Source organism: Bradysia coprophila, unplaced genomic scaffold, assembly GCF_014529535.1.
Source record: "Bradysia coprophila strain Holo2 unplaced genomic scaffold, BU_Bcop_v1 contig_138, whole genome shotgun sequence".
Classification (NCBI taxonomy): domain Eukaryota; kingdom Metazoa; phylum Arthropoda; class Insecta; order Diptera; family Sciaridae; genus Bradysia; species Bradysia coprophila.
Genome location: NW_023503409.1, coordinates 9,647,671 through 9,662,224, shown reverse-complemented (window position 1 = coordinate 9,662,224; position 14,554 = coordinate 9,647,671). Strand labels below are relative to the sequence as shown.

General features: G+C 37.3%; 2 protein-coding genes across 2 annotated transcripts; both read right to left on the bottom strand.

Annotated features, from left to right (window-relative positions):
* Positions 1–3,258: 3,258 nt before the first annotated feature.
* On the bottom strand, positions 3,259–4,656 carry LOC119073219 (SLIT and NTRK-like protein 5). Its single transcript, XM_037178530.1, has 2 exons — positions 3,754–4,656; positions 3,259–3,315 (listed from the first exon to the last, which is right to left on the bottom strand). Exons 1-2 carry the CDS (start codon positions 4,654–4,656, stop codon positions 3,259–3,261), a joined length of 960 nt encoding a protein of 319 aa, XP_037034425.1.
* Positions 4,657–11,172: 6,516 nt separating this feature from the next.
* On the bottom strand, positions 11,173–13,305 carry LOC119074010 (leucine-rich repeat transmembrane protein FLRT3-like). The gene is made up of 2 exons (XM_037179945.1): positions 11,596–13,305; positions 11,173–11,540 (listed from the first exon to the last, which is right to left on the bottom strand). Exons 1-2 carry the CDS (start codon positions 13,068–13,070, stop codon positions 11,246–11,248), a joined length of 1,770 nt encoding a protein of 589 aa, XP_037035840.1. The 5' UTR covers positions 13,071–13,305; the 3' UTR covers positions 11,173–11,245.
* Positions 13,306–14,554: the final 1,249 nt, after the last annotated feature.

The window sequence follows — 14,554 nt, the reverse complement described above, 5'->3', positions numbered from 1 at the left end:
AGTCATTTGGAGAATAGGAGAATTTGGAAAATGTGCGAATATGTGCGTAAATAATGAAGTTCCTTTAATAAATTAACTCAATTTTAAGACTCAAATACATTACCTCAATTGCTTCGTGTTTTTTTTTTTAATTGTTCGTTTAATCAAATCAAGTTTATACAGTTTGTTTACAAATAATTCTTGTTAAAAATAAATTTACAGTCTGCCAGACTTTTCCAAATTTATGTATGAAATTTCATCATTTTAAGTAATACTAGACTTAAAAATTAAAAAAAAAATTGAAATTTAATTGGAATAAATGAAATTGCAATAGGTTCATCACCTTGTAGATTGAAAAAAGCACGAAAAACAATCAATATTCTAAATTTTTTGAGTAAATACTTAACCTAGGGTTACAACAAAGTTTGCTGTGATCAAATCAAATTTGAAAGAAATCGTAATTCTCATAATCAGTTCGTATACAGTGGTCATTTTGGTGATACGAAATTACAAATAGGGATGCGGTTGTGTCTATAATGACAATAGCTTGGAATTATGGCCTCCTAACAGCGAGTGGGGAGGTTTATAGGTACAGTTAGCAATTCTTTCTGCTGAAAAGCTGCCAAATTCACTAATAACGTTGTTATCATGTGAATACGTCTTGCTAAGCATATTCATAGCCAAATCGTACAGGTGTACGTTAAGCCTCGGCACTTTCGTAACTTTGTGCAGTTCTTCAGTAGATAAATACTTAAAGTTCGTTCTCGATCTTCTGAAATTGATTGCCATACGTAGGCATCTATTTTCAAAGACTTTTAACCTCCTAATCAAGTACTTTGGCAAACTATGCCAAACCGCGACGGCATAAGTTAGAACCGGCCTCAATATGGTTACATAGGTTTTAACTTTAACTTCTTGCGAAATGCCATTATTCACTTTCATGATGGGATACAGTTTATGTAAACCGGTGTTAGCTTTCAGAAGCATCCTGTTCACATGTTCGTTGTGTTTAAGGTTTGGTTGAACGTAGTAACCCAAGAAACGAACGCTATCCTTGAAAGGGATTTTTGTGCCATTCATTTCAATGCCACAAGCTTTTTCATTTTTGGGACGCCCGCGGTTGGACCTCTGAATGAAAAGAGCTTCAGATTTTTCCACATTTACTCTAATTTTCCAAATCTGATAGTATCTGTGCAACTTGTGAAGGTGGCTTTGTACATTTGACTTAGCTCTGCTCAGGGATAATCTCGTAGAAAAAGTACTTGTATCATCTGCAAAGACGGTCAGAGTAGTGTTCATATGCGTCGGCAAATCAATCATGAAAATGATAAAGAGTAAAGGTCCTAGTATGGATCCTTGCGGTACCCCATCATTCACTGTTATTGGGGCGGAGAGCTGGTGTCCCAACTTAACTCTGTAACTACGTCCTTTGAGGTAGGAGAAAATAATTCTGATGAGATAATCAGGAAACTTCAAGTTTATCAGTTTATATATGAGTCCTTCAACCCACATAGTGTCGAAAGCTTTTTCAATGTCTAGAAAAGCGGCTATTGTAAACTTCCCATCGTTAAAACCCATTATTGCTTCTTCAAATAACCTTATGAGAGCATGAACGGTAGAGTGCTTGCTCCTAAAGCCGAATTGGCTGTTTGGCAATAAGGCATTTGTGTCGCAGTATTGTAATATTCTTACATGCAGGACTTTTTCGAGTACTTTACTCAAACTGTTCAATAGACTAATGGGTCTAAAAATTTTTGCCTCGTTAGCGGGCTTGCCTGGTTTGGGTATCGGTATAACATGGGCTTCCTTCCATGAATCAGGGTAGTATCCTATGCTCAGAATACAATTAATCAATTTAGCGAGGAATTCGAGTGCAGACCTGGGAAGCTTTTTCAAGACAATATTTGGGATAGCATCCGGTCCATACGACTTTTTATTTTTCAAATTTTTAACAATTATTCTAATTTCCTCAGGATCCGTCAAACGTAGCTCAAACAAATTTGACGATGACTTCTGAGAGAAGGAGATTACTTCAGACAGCACAAGCGCATCAAAATCTGGATCTCCCATAACTCTATTTTGTTTGTGGATCTCGTCGTACACTTTTGCAATAGCATTTGCCTTATCAAATGGATTACTGATAAGGGAACCATCACTTGCCTTCAGCTCAGGCACTACTTTTCTACCATCACCTAGGAGCTTGCTTATATTCTTGTACATCTTTGTATTTGGTCTAATCTGTTTCAGCTTATTCATCAGAGTTTTGGAGTTTCTTTCATCAATACTATTCTTAATTGTCATGGCTAGGCTTTTGATTTCCCTCTTTATATCAGGATCGTTGAGTTTACGGCGAAAATGTGCCCTTCTCAATCTCTTCTTTTTGGCAATTAGGTCCATCAGATGTTGCGAGAAATGGTTCTTGCTCGTGAAACACTTCTTAGGGATACATTCATCCATTGCAGAACTAATTGCCTTGGTCAAGTGCTCAACACTCGAATTTATGTCATCGCAATCTACTACAGGTGTAGGATTCAGTGCATCATTCACTAGTTCTTTGAATCTCGCCCAGTTAGCTCCCTTGAACATGAACTGTTCAACAGGGGCATCGTAAGAGATTGAGTCATTGATCTTCAAGAGGTACTGAACGGGACAATGGTCTGGGTTGAGTTCGGTAACACTACTACTATCGACATGAACACCCTTAGCCAGGGCTAGATCTATAGTGCTAGGATTGAGTTTGCTTCTATAGCAAGTGTATGCATTAGGATGGATTAATTGAGCTAAGTCTTCATCAACAAGAAATTTGAATAGGGCATTGCCGTTGCTATTGTTTTCAGAATTATGCCAATAGCAATGTTTAGCATTATATTGCTTCGTGTTAGCACCTTGATTAACGGAACCATTCCTTCCAGCAGAGTAGTCGGATATTATTATGATTGAGTTGAAATCTTCGATCTCTGTCGCCATAGCACTGAGCCAAGCACTAGAACATATTTTTTTTAACGGATATTTAGCCTCTCTCATACGATCTACCACAAGGTAAACAACATTTACAGAAATTCGCACAAATAATTGTTAAATATTATTCTTTAATGAAAATTTGTCAATAAACAATTTATTGGATGAAACAGTTAATTATCGAAACCAAAATACTGTCACAACTAGAGCATGTGTGTCCAAAATATAGTACACTCTGATCTTTTATAATGACAACATAGTAGGGTTGTATACGCAGGCCCCTCTTGGAAAATCTGTTCTACTGATGCTTGGTTGCAGATGCTATGCTGTCGTAGTTATACTTGAAGATGTTCTAGCTGACGATTGATATTGTAGTAACTGTTGTTTTGCTTTGAATACTCGCTCATACCAGAGAATCAACAACCCACCACACAGTAGACCAACGACCAACGATAAGACTATTGAACAAACCAACGCAATTATTATTTCATCGTGACCCCAAATTGATTTGGTGTCGTCGAAGTGAAATGCAAATGGATAACAATTTCGCGGAGACGTTGCCTCGGACGTTTTCCTTATTAAACAAAAGAGATGTGCTGCATTCGAATCCAAATTGTTAAAGGTCATTTCACGACTGACATTGTATCGACATTCAATATCGTCATTGGCATTAATGACCACCATTGACAAAGAGGAATTATGATCGGGTTCACTGATTTCAACCGAAACCGTTCCCATTTCTACTTGTTTGACATTAAAGTATTGATAGACGTTCCCGAGGCGAATAGTGCCTGAAGGGACATGTTTTTCATTTACACACTCCAAAGGTTCTGTGGATGGCGGTTGGAAAGTAGTAGACCAGCTTTCGGTGGTGGAGTCAGATGTTTCCTCAGAACTGTCTTCTGATATTTCTGTAGTTGGTCCTGTAGGTGGTTCTGTAGATTGTTCTGTAGTTGGTTCTGTAGGTGGCTTTGTAGGTGGTTCTGTGGGTGGTTCTGTGGGTGGTTCTGTGGGTGGTTCTGTGGGTGGTTCTGTGGGTGGTTCTGTGGGTGGTTCTGTTGGTGGTTCTGTAGGTGATTCTGTAGTTGGTTCTGCAGTTGTTTCTTCACATGAGCTTAGATCCACGTCACTAATATTTTCTCCCTTCGGCATGTCGCACACTAATGGCCAATCAGCAATCACACCTGAATTACTGGTAGACCACAACTGCAATTCCACAGAATCACAATCACAATGCCACAGATTTTTAGACAGAAAAATTTCTAACCCTGGTTGAGAGAGAGGTGCCAATAAATTGCTAGGCAAATGAGTTAGCTTATTGTCCCTTAAATCAAGATATCGAATAGTGGCAGCCATGTGATCAAATGTACCGACTCCAATCGTCTCAATTGAGGAAGTACTTAAAATTAATGATTCAACACTGATGCATCCCTTAAACGTTTCTGCATCGATCGATGAAATAAATTTGTTCGAATTCAATGTTAATATGGTCACATGTTTCAATTGTGTGCTTCCTGTAAGATTGAATAAGTTTTCGAATTGTGGCTGATTGGTCATCTTAATTTCTTCCAATTGATACAACGGATCTAGCGTGGATTCTTCAATCGTACGCATGGACACGTTATCATTTATAGTCAACTTTTTCAAACTACTTGCTCCTTCAAACACTCCTTTTTTCAGCACTGTAAGGAGGGTGTCCCTAATCACTAGTTCTGTCATTTTTCGAAAAGTAGTATCGTTAAATGCGTCAGGTTCAATATCGATTAATAATCCATTTTGTCCCGCATCTCGAATTGTTATTTTTCTGATATCTTTGTTCATCTTTAACCATCCGGGCTTTAGTGACGAGATCTGTGGTTCATCGTAACGCAAATGGTATCCAATTGTCGAGCAATTAGAGTCATCCTATAAAAGAAGACGCCCTGACAGTTAGTGAATCTATTGAATTTACTATAATAAACTTGCATTTGCTATTGCTGCTTCCACTGTTGCTGATAGAACGTCTGCACCTATACAAAAGCACCGTACATCGCACGCATTTCCATAGGGTAGTGTCTGTATTGGGAAGAAATCACAACTCTTCGTCTCATCGAGTGAATCTCTGGATGATAAATCACTTCAAAAAAAAAATAATTTTCACAAAAAAGGTAAAGTTAAATGAAGGATTATATAGGTACCCATTTTTGGTGATTAATGGTTTTGTATTGGCTGTTGTTGTATTTACCACAACAACAGCAAATAGCAGTGCGAAAACTAGAACGCAAAACGCACCTGCGATGATCCTATTCCATTTTCCATTCCACTCTAGAAGCTTTGCCCATCTTGATAAAAATATAAATTTTTTGAGTTCGTTTCGTTACGCTACACATTTAATATTTCATATTAATATTTCATTCACATTTAATTCTATCCGAATTAGTTATGTGTCGTACCATAGCATTACTCCTAGCATTATGTCAGATGTTCATTTGAATCGATAATTTCATTGAAGCACCTAATCAAAACTGAAATTTTTTCGACTTTCCGTACAAGTTAACGTCTCATTTTTAATGTTAGCTTGAATACAGAGAGATATTCATCAGAAAATTGTAAATTTGACCCCAAAAAGTCGAAAAAAATTAATTTGAAAATTAGGAGCTCGAGAGAAAATCGATATTTTCATTGCAGGACCCAATCAAAAATTTTCAACTTTCCGTACAAGTTCAAGGTTCTGAACGAACAGGTTAACACGTTGCCGGTTATTGCGACTTGTCAAGTTTAGGCACACCGGAAAGTGCTAAGGGAGTCGAGGAATACCTCCAAATAAATTTCTAAAAATCAAAAATTTGACTTTTGATTTTTAGAAATTTATTTTGAGGTATTCCTCGACTCCCATAGCACTTTCCGGTGTGCCTAAAGTGCCTGCTCGAGCATTATCCCCTACGTGTTAAGACACTTTCGACGGAGGGTGAAACACAAATTTTGACAATTTAGACAAGTTTTGTTAAACACACTCATTAATAGTATTTTGCATAACAAGGGGCGAAAGTAAAAAAATTCAAACGTGTGAAGTTTGCAGCCCGCGCCGCAGGCAAGGGCGGCAATCACACGATTTGAATTTTTTTACTTTTGCCCCGAGTGATGCATACTATTTTTTATGCCAAATACTGCGGAAGATTTGTATTTTCGGTCCGAAACAAAACATAATTTTAATTAAACTGTTGAGTTATCAACAAAATTTGCTGTAGAAACACCAAAATGCCGAAAAGCGCGGGGGTCCAGGGGGCGACAGCCCCCTGGTATAAAAATAAAAACAATTTAACAAATGAAATTACTGTAAACATACATTCACTTGCTCACAAAACATTTGGCTATCGTCAACACAACACTACACTCAATGCGTACTTTCAATCAAGTGAACATGTGTTTTCGAGACATATGAGGACCGAAAGTAAAATGATGACAGTGACATTTACTTTCGGCCCGCAAATACGCAAGCCCACGGGGCGAAAGTAAAATGATGACAGTGACATTTACTTTCGGCCCAAGGCCTGAATTTTTTTACTTTCGGTCACCATTTGAGGACCGAAAATACAAACTTTCGCAGTATTTGGCATAAAATAGTTATTTACGTATCGATTGAGTAGGCCGAAAGAGTTACGTATTAAGTTTTGTATGCTTGCTAAGAGGACCGAAAGTAAAGAAATGTCAATTCAAGGGGCGAAAGCGAAAGCTTTCGCCCCGCGAATTGGCAGCTTTACTTTCGGTCCTCTTAGCAAGTATACAAAATTATTTTTCATGTGTCGGGGCCGAAAATGAGGGAGTTTCGATATTTTTCTCAGGTTTTCGACCCCTTACATGAAAAATTTTTTGAGTATCTGTTTTGGACGATTGATTTTAGGCACTTTCGCATGTAGCCCTCACTTCGTTCGGGCTACAACAAGCGAAATTGCCTAAAAACAATCGTCCAAAACAGATACACAAATAACTATTTATTAAGTTGACATTTCTCTCAATCTGTAATAAGTGTGAGTGATTTTGAGAAAGAAGTTTCGTGTTTCAAAGAAAAGAAGATTTACCATGAAAACAATTGAAAAAAATATTTAATTTTTTTAATGGAAATTATTGAAAAATATTCTTACCATCCTACTTATTAGAATCTTAGTAAGAATCCAATTAGAATGAATTTGAATGGATCGGGATATCCTTTTAGTCTCATTCAAATTACAGCTTTTAAAGTGAGTTATAAAATCAAGCAGACGCTTTTCAGATATTCTGTTTACACTTTTGTTCTACACGTTCTACAGAAGAATAATTTACATCAATTAAAAATAAGTTATTTGTACTTCACACGGTGTAATTTGACCACAAAGTTTTCAATCGGAACATCGAGATTTTTGGCATGAAAAGTTTTTAATCAAGTTTTTTATATGACGCAGGAAATAAGATTTTCGTTTTTGTGTGCATTCAGTACTAGCTACCATTTGCGAATTAGTGTAAATTGATTATTTGAGTACGATGAACGTCGACACATAATGTGTCAACAATAAATAATTTGGTTCCAATGAATTTTGATATTCAGTTTGCTTCATGACGTGCGCTAACAAATATTACAATTATTTAAGAGTCACTTTGCGAAATCTTCGACCAGCTTATATGAAATTTGAAACCAATGGGTCTCCGATCTTTATGAGTTATATCTTGTTCGAAAGATTTCTGCAGACTGAGTAATTTGTAGAACACTTTCAGGCCTCCTGATCAATTTAACATAATTTTATTTCCAATCATAAATTTAAGTTTTTCCAGCTTCGTCGTAGGTCGACTTTAGTGCTAAAACTTGACTACAGATCGCACTTATCGCGTTCGAATCATATCGTCTAAGGTGTCAATCGAAAGGTTAGAGTTCAGGGAAGAATAAAAGGCAAAATGTTTCTATCAAAAGTTTTGATACGAATGAGCTAGAGTGACTCAAGTTTCACGGGGGTGTCATTTTTTTTGCTCTTTTTTGAAAAAGTGATGCTGTTGTAGGCACCTTACCTTGGCGATTTTTATAGGGTTCTAATCTAGGTACCTAGTGATGACATCCCATACCATTACTTTGAAGATATCAGGATCGCGCCGTCCTCCGGACCTCTTTGAAAATCGTCAATTTTTCGAGGTAAAAGTACTGCTGGAGCCACGCGGCAGAAATTTTTCGAACATATCGATACTGCTAAATGTGTACCTTGTTGAGGCTAGTATTTGACCATAATTTCAAATTTATCCGATTAATTGTAAGGAGAATATTGCCTAAATACACTTTTGCCCCATTCAGTGTAGTGTATTTTTCCCAACACTCCACACCTAAGGTGAAAGTGTTTGAAAAAAAAAATTCTTCTACAAATGACTCAGCAGAGTCCAACAAATCCATCCATACCAAAAAAGCTGTATTCGGAGACCCCTTGGATTTCAATTGGTCGAAGATTTCGCAAAGTGACTCTTAAACTGGGATACTGGTCAATTTCTCATATTAAACTTAGTTGAAGTTTTTTTTTGAGTTTTGTTTTGTGTTTTAACTCTAAAACTCTATCTAAGAAAGCATAACTTCTGTTTGTACGAAAGAAAAGTCTATTCTGATGCCATCATCCTTTAAATATTTTCTATGTTAATGCGAGAAGCAGTGCTATGCATCTGTCTTTCCGAAATAAATGCAAATGCAAGGAGCAATCTATGGTCTTACAGTTCGAATTAGGACAATTGCGGGAAAATCGCTTCCTTTTCTCAATTCAAATACTCACCCGTCCACTTTGTTTACCGGTGGTGTTTGCAAGGTAAATGATTTTTTCTTGATCATCTTTCAGGTTACTGTATTTGAGACAAAGCTTTAATTAATTTATTGTGATGAAGACAATTACCTGCCAGACGCGAGTGTTAAATGGTGCAGTTGGACTAAGCAATAAGTTAGCTAATTTTAAGCATAAATGCGAACCAAATAAATTAATTCGATTTTATCTATAGATGGATTGACTGATCGAGCTGATAATATGGCTTGATTGCCGATATAGTCTAGTCGATAACGCAAAACGTTTACAAGAGTCTAATGCTTAAATCTCATTCAAATGTGTCCTAGTAAGAATAGACATTTGTATTTTTGCTTTAGCTTCCTGTCTTGTCATCTTAGAATGCTTATAGAAGTATTTTTGGGTGAAATCTAAGCAGAAAACTCTTGTAAACGTTTGTACTGGAAATTGCGTTATCGACTACACTAATATGCTTTTTTAGGAGTTTATTTCTATTCTGCTTTTCGAATAATTTTATCTGGTGACAATCGTATCTCTATGAAGATAATCTGGTTTTTCTCATATTGTGCACATGACTCAAAATTCTATTGATTTTGTTGATATTCTGGTGTATTTTACGTTGAACTTGAATGTCGAACGTTTTCAAAATTGGCGTAACATCTTGCTCAGGTGATACACACAAACGATAGCCAGCAGAATATTATGAATAATGAATAATTGGGGAGGAAAAATTATGTTATGCATGCACTCGAGGAGGTAGCCACTGACTAAAAATCAGTCCCAAAAATTCCAGTTTCAAATTATTTTGTTAAAAAAAATTAAATTGGTAAACCATCCATCAAGTCCAATTCAAGAGCAGTTCAAAGTAAAGTCAATGAATGATTTGGAGAATAGGAGAATTTGGAAAATGTTTCCACCTATAAAATTCGTAAAAAACACTTATCACTCTGTTGCATAAATAACTATTTGTCCATTCGAATGGGTTGAGAAGGCGGTGTATTTCTTTTACTCGGAGAATTCAGTAATCGACTGACTCATGACCAATTCAGTTGAGAAAATGTTTATTTTCCCTTTCGCTATCTATATCAGATGAATAATCAATTACCTGTAAGTAAGGCGCGGAACAGATCAGGTTTACATGTTTTGATAAATTTTGACCTGACCTGAAGTGACCTGAAACCTGAAAAACCTGACCTGACCTGATATTTTAGTTTTCTAGTACAGGTGTTGCAAAAATAGTGTACAGCCCCCAGAGACTTCAAGAGATGATGGGAAAAGACCTGACGGTATGACTTTGATACCATGAAGTCATGGGAGATCACTCTTGTCCCGTGACTAACAAAGTTTAAAGCAAAATATCCTGAATTCCATTGATCGTTTCTTAGAGCATGTTTGGTTCATTTGAAAGCGGTTCAATAGTATATCATATAAAGTTCCATGTATGTCTCTCTAAGAAAAGCCCTACCGATTCCGAGCTATTTCAAGACCGTTCATCACGAGATAGATCATGGAATTAGCCATATGTGTCTTGAGTCATGGATAACTTTGTGAAAATTTTAAGTCGTTACCAAAATCAAGAGTGAACATATCTGAGGCACGTTGCACATTAAAGAAACCATTGTCCGGGGCTAACACAAGTAAGAAAAAATTGCGAATGAGTGACCCTTAACATGATCAGTGGGAATGCATCTCGTCAGTAATGGTTTAAATTAACATTTAACACTGGCCCTGGAAGTCACAATGACACAATAGTCGTATGCAAAAGTAAAGTGAAGAAGAAGTAGTTACCAAAATTATTCGATGAAACCCAATTTTAGATTTATTAGGTTGGGACGATCCGTGAGGATCTCAAAACACAGATCTGTTGATCCTTTGTTACCTTTACCGGTCATCACGTAAATCATTGTAACTTTCCTGTTGCCGCTAGGAAGGAGCGGGGTAGGGTAATCTCGCACACCACACAAATTCATGGTGTGCGAGATTCACCTCTAACTGGTGAATCTCGCACAGTCATGACTTTTCGTTACATGTCGTAAAAGGACGCATACTATGATCGCGTGTGCGAGATTCCCCGACACCGAAGGAGCCCGTCTAGAACGTCAGGTCCTATTGTGGCAATTTCTGAAGGAGCTACCTCATAGTCTCTCAGCATCCTGCGACTTAGTTGAACAAATTTGGGGCAACCGGATATTATATGTGCACCCGTTTCGTTCTCTAGATCGCAGGAACATCTCGGAATGCTCAACTTGTTCATGTGCCGAATCACCCTGCAATGGCTGGTGAAACCCAATTACTCTGCTTTTAAGCTTCTATTACAAAACCTAAGAATATTTCTTCAGTGTCGTAGAAACAGATCAAACAGGTCGAACAGGTCAGGTCAGGTAAAATCAGGTTTGATAAAATCAGGTTCTCCAAAATTTTACGCAAAAAGAAATTTCAGTGAAAGTGTTTTTTTTCATCACATCGGTTACTACCACTACCATGAACTAACCACTTTATTCAACAATCACTTCGACTTACATTTTGAATATGTAGGTACTAACAGTTACCTAACGTGACGCATAAGTTATTTGACTATAAGGATCAATTTCACCTGATGATGGACATATATAAGTTGGCTCAGCTATTGTTTCATAAATATCGCTGTTACGCCGATTGGGATATGGTGGTAATGGTGGTGGCAAACAATCATATTCATTCTTATCCACGTAGTCTTTAAGATAGGTGTCGTTAGAATTAACCGGATTTTTACGTAATTTCCATTGTATGATTTCGAATGGCGATGGAGCTACTGCCGTTATGTAGCTTTTACAACTGGCGATGCTATTGTCAGAATACGTACGCCTATGATGAAGTTACTCTATAAAATTAACTCAATTTTCAGACTCAAATACATTACCTCAACCGTTTCGTGTTAGCACCTAGATTAACGGAACCATTCCTTCCAGCAAAGTAGTTGGATGTTGTTATGGATGAGTTGAAATCTTCGATCTCTGTCGAAGTTTTACTTGAAGATGTTCTGCTTGACGGTTGATATTGTAGTAACTCCTTTGCTTTAAATACTCGCTGATACCGACGATCCAACAGCCAGCCACACAGTAGACCAACGACCAACGATAAGACTATTGAACAAACCAAAGCAATTATTATTTCATCGTGACCCCAAATTGATTTGGTGTCGTCGAAGTTAAACGGATAACAGTTTCGCGGAGACGTTGCCTCGGACGTTTTCCTTATTAAACAAAAGAGATGTGCTGCATTCGAATCCAAATTGTTGAAGGTCATTTGTCGGCTGACATTGTATCGACATTGAATATCGTCTTTGTCGTTTATGACCACCATTGACAAAGAGGAATTATGATCGGGCGCAGTGATTTCAATCGAAACTGCTCCCATTTCTACTTGTTTTATATTAAAGTATTGATAGACCTTCCCTAGGTGAATAGTGCCTGAAGGGACATGTTTTTCATTTACACACTCCAAAGGTTCTGTGGATGGCGGTTGTAAAGTAGTAGACCAGCTTTCGGTGGTGGAGTCAGATGTTTCTTCAGAACTGTCTTCTGCAGTTGGTTCTGTAGTTGGTTCTGTAGTTGGTTCGGTAGGTGGTTCTGTAGGTGGTTCTGTGGGTGGTTCTGTAGGTGGTTCTGTGGGTGGTTCTGTAGGTGGTTCTGTAGTTGGTTCAATAGTTGTTTCTTCACATGAGCTTAGATCCACGTCACTAATATTTTCTCCCTTTGGAATGTCGCACACCAATGGCCAATCAGCAATCACACCTGAATTACTGGTAGACCACAACTGCAACTCCACAGATTCACAATCACAATGCCACGGATTGTTCGACAAAAAAATGTCAATGTCTGGGTGAGATAGAGGTGCCAATAAATTGCTAGGCAAATGCGTTAGCTTATTGTCCCTCAAATCAAGATATCGAATTGTGGCAGCCATGTGATCAAATGTACCGACTCCAATCGTCTCAATTGACGAAGTACTTAAATTTATTGATTCAACACTGATGCATCCCTTAAACGTTTCTGCATCGATCGATGAAATAAATTTGTTCGAATTCAATGTTAATGTGGTCACATGTTTCAATTGTGTGCTTCCTGTAAGATTGAATAAGTTTTCGAATTGTGGCTGCTTGATCATCTTAATTTCTTCCAATTGATACAACGGATCTAGCGTGGATTCTTCAATCGTACGCATGAAACCGTTCTCATCTAAAGTCAACTTTTTCAAACTACTTGCTCCTTCAAACACTCCTTTTTTCAGCAGCGGAATGACGGTATACTTAATCACTAACTCCGTCATTTTTCGAAACGTACAATCGTTAAATGCGTCAGGTTCAATGTCCCTTAATGATGCATTTTGTCCCATGATTGTTATTTTTCTGATAGCTCTGTTCGTCTTGAACCATCCGGGCCTTAGTGACGAGATTAGTGGTTCATCGTAACGCAAATGGTATCCAATTGTCGAGCAATTAGAGTCATCCTATAAAAGAAGACGCCCTGACAGTTAGTGACTCTACTGAATTTACTAGAATAAACTTGCATTTGCTATTGCTGCTTCCACTGTTGCTGATAGGGCATCTGCATCTACGCACCAGCACTGTATATCACATGCATTTGCTTTTAGTACTACTTGTGTTGGGAAGAATTCACAGCTCCGTATCGCATCGAGTGAAACTCTGGACGATAAATCACTTCCAAAAAAAAAAAAAAAAATTCACAAAAAAGCAGAGTTAAATGAAGGATTCTATAGGTACCCATTTTTGGTGATTAATTGTTTTGTATTGGCTGTTGTTGTATTTACCACAACAGCAGCAAATAACAGTGCGAAAACGAGAACGCAAAACACACCTGCCATGATCTTATTCCATTTTCGATTCCACTCAAGAAACTTTGCCCATCTTGATAAAAATATAAATTTTTTGAGGTCGTTACGCTAAACATGTAAATATTTCATTCAAATTTAAATTCTATCCGAATTTGTTATTTGTTGTACCATAGCACTACTCCTAGTATTAACACCCGTATGTCAGACATTCATTTGAATGTGGTTTGTGTTTCAACTATATTGACGAAAGTAAAACTCCTGTTTGTACGAAAGAAAAGCCTATTCTGATACCATCATCATCCAAATATGTTCAATGTTAATGCTGGAGGCAGTGCTATGCTTCTGTCTTTAAGAAAGAAATGCAAATTCTAGGAGCAATGCTATGGTACTACAGTTAGGATTAGGAAAATTCCAAGGTAAATATATGGGTGAAGGTAATGCCATATATAACCGAATCAGATGTGCGGTGGCACGAAAGTTTGCTATAAACGCCATCTCTCACTTTCTTTAAAAACACAAACTTTTTTTTTTTTTTTTTAAACATTTATTTTATCATTCCTTGAATATCACACTGTGTGGAATACAATTATTATAAACAAATTTCAGAATAATTCATCGTCATAAATAAAACGAATAGAAAATTTGTACATACATTAAGAGCAAAACAAACAAATAAAACTGTTTGAGTCAAGAAAACTAAATTAAATTAAATTAAGCCAAAGTCAGTCCTTAAAGGAATAATATCACAGACGTATTACAATCACATCACAGTTCATCATCACTTAACCAGTTCCATTAATTTATAAAAACAAAAGGGGAAATTGCACAATAGTCCTCACTTTCTCTCATAACCTTGAGTTTCACTTTGGCTTTGAACGACTCGATGCAGGTCAATTGGCGGATATCAGAGCTAAGCCGGTTATATTCACTGATAGACTGCCTTAGCGATGGTTGCCTATCAGAAATCTGTACGTGGCTCAGGCGTCTCAGTCCCCGAGAGTGAATGTCCCGGTTCAGTCGAATCT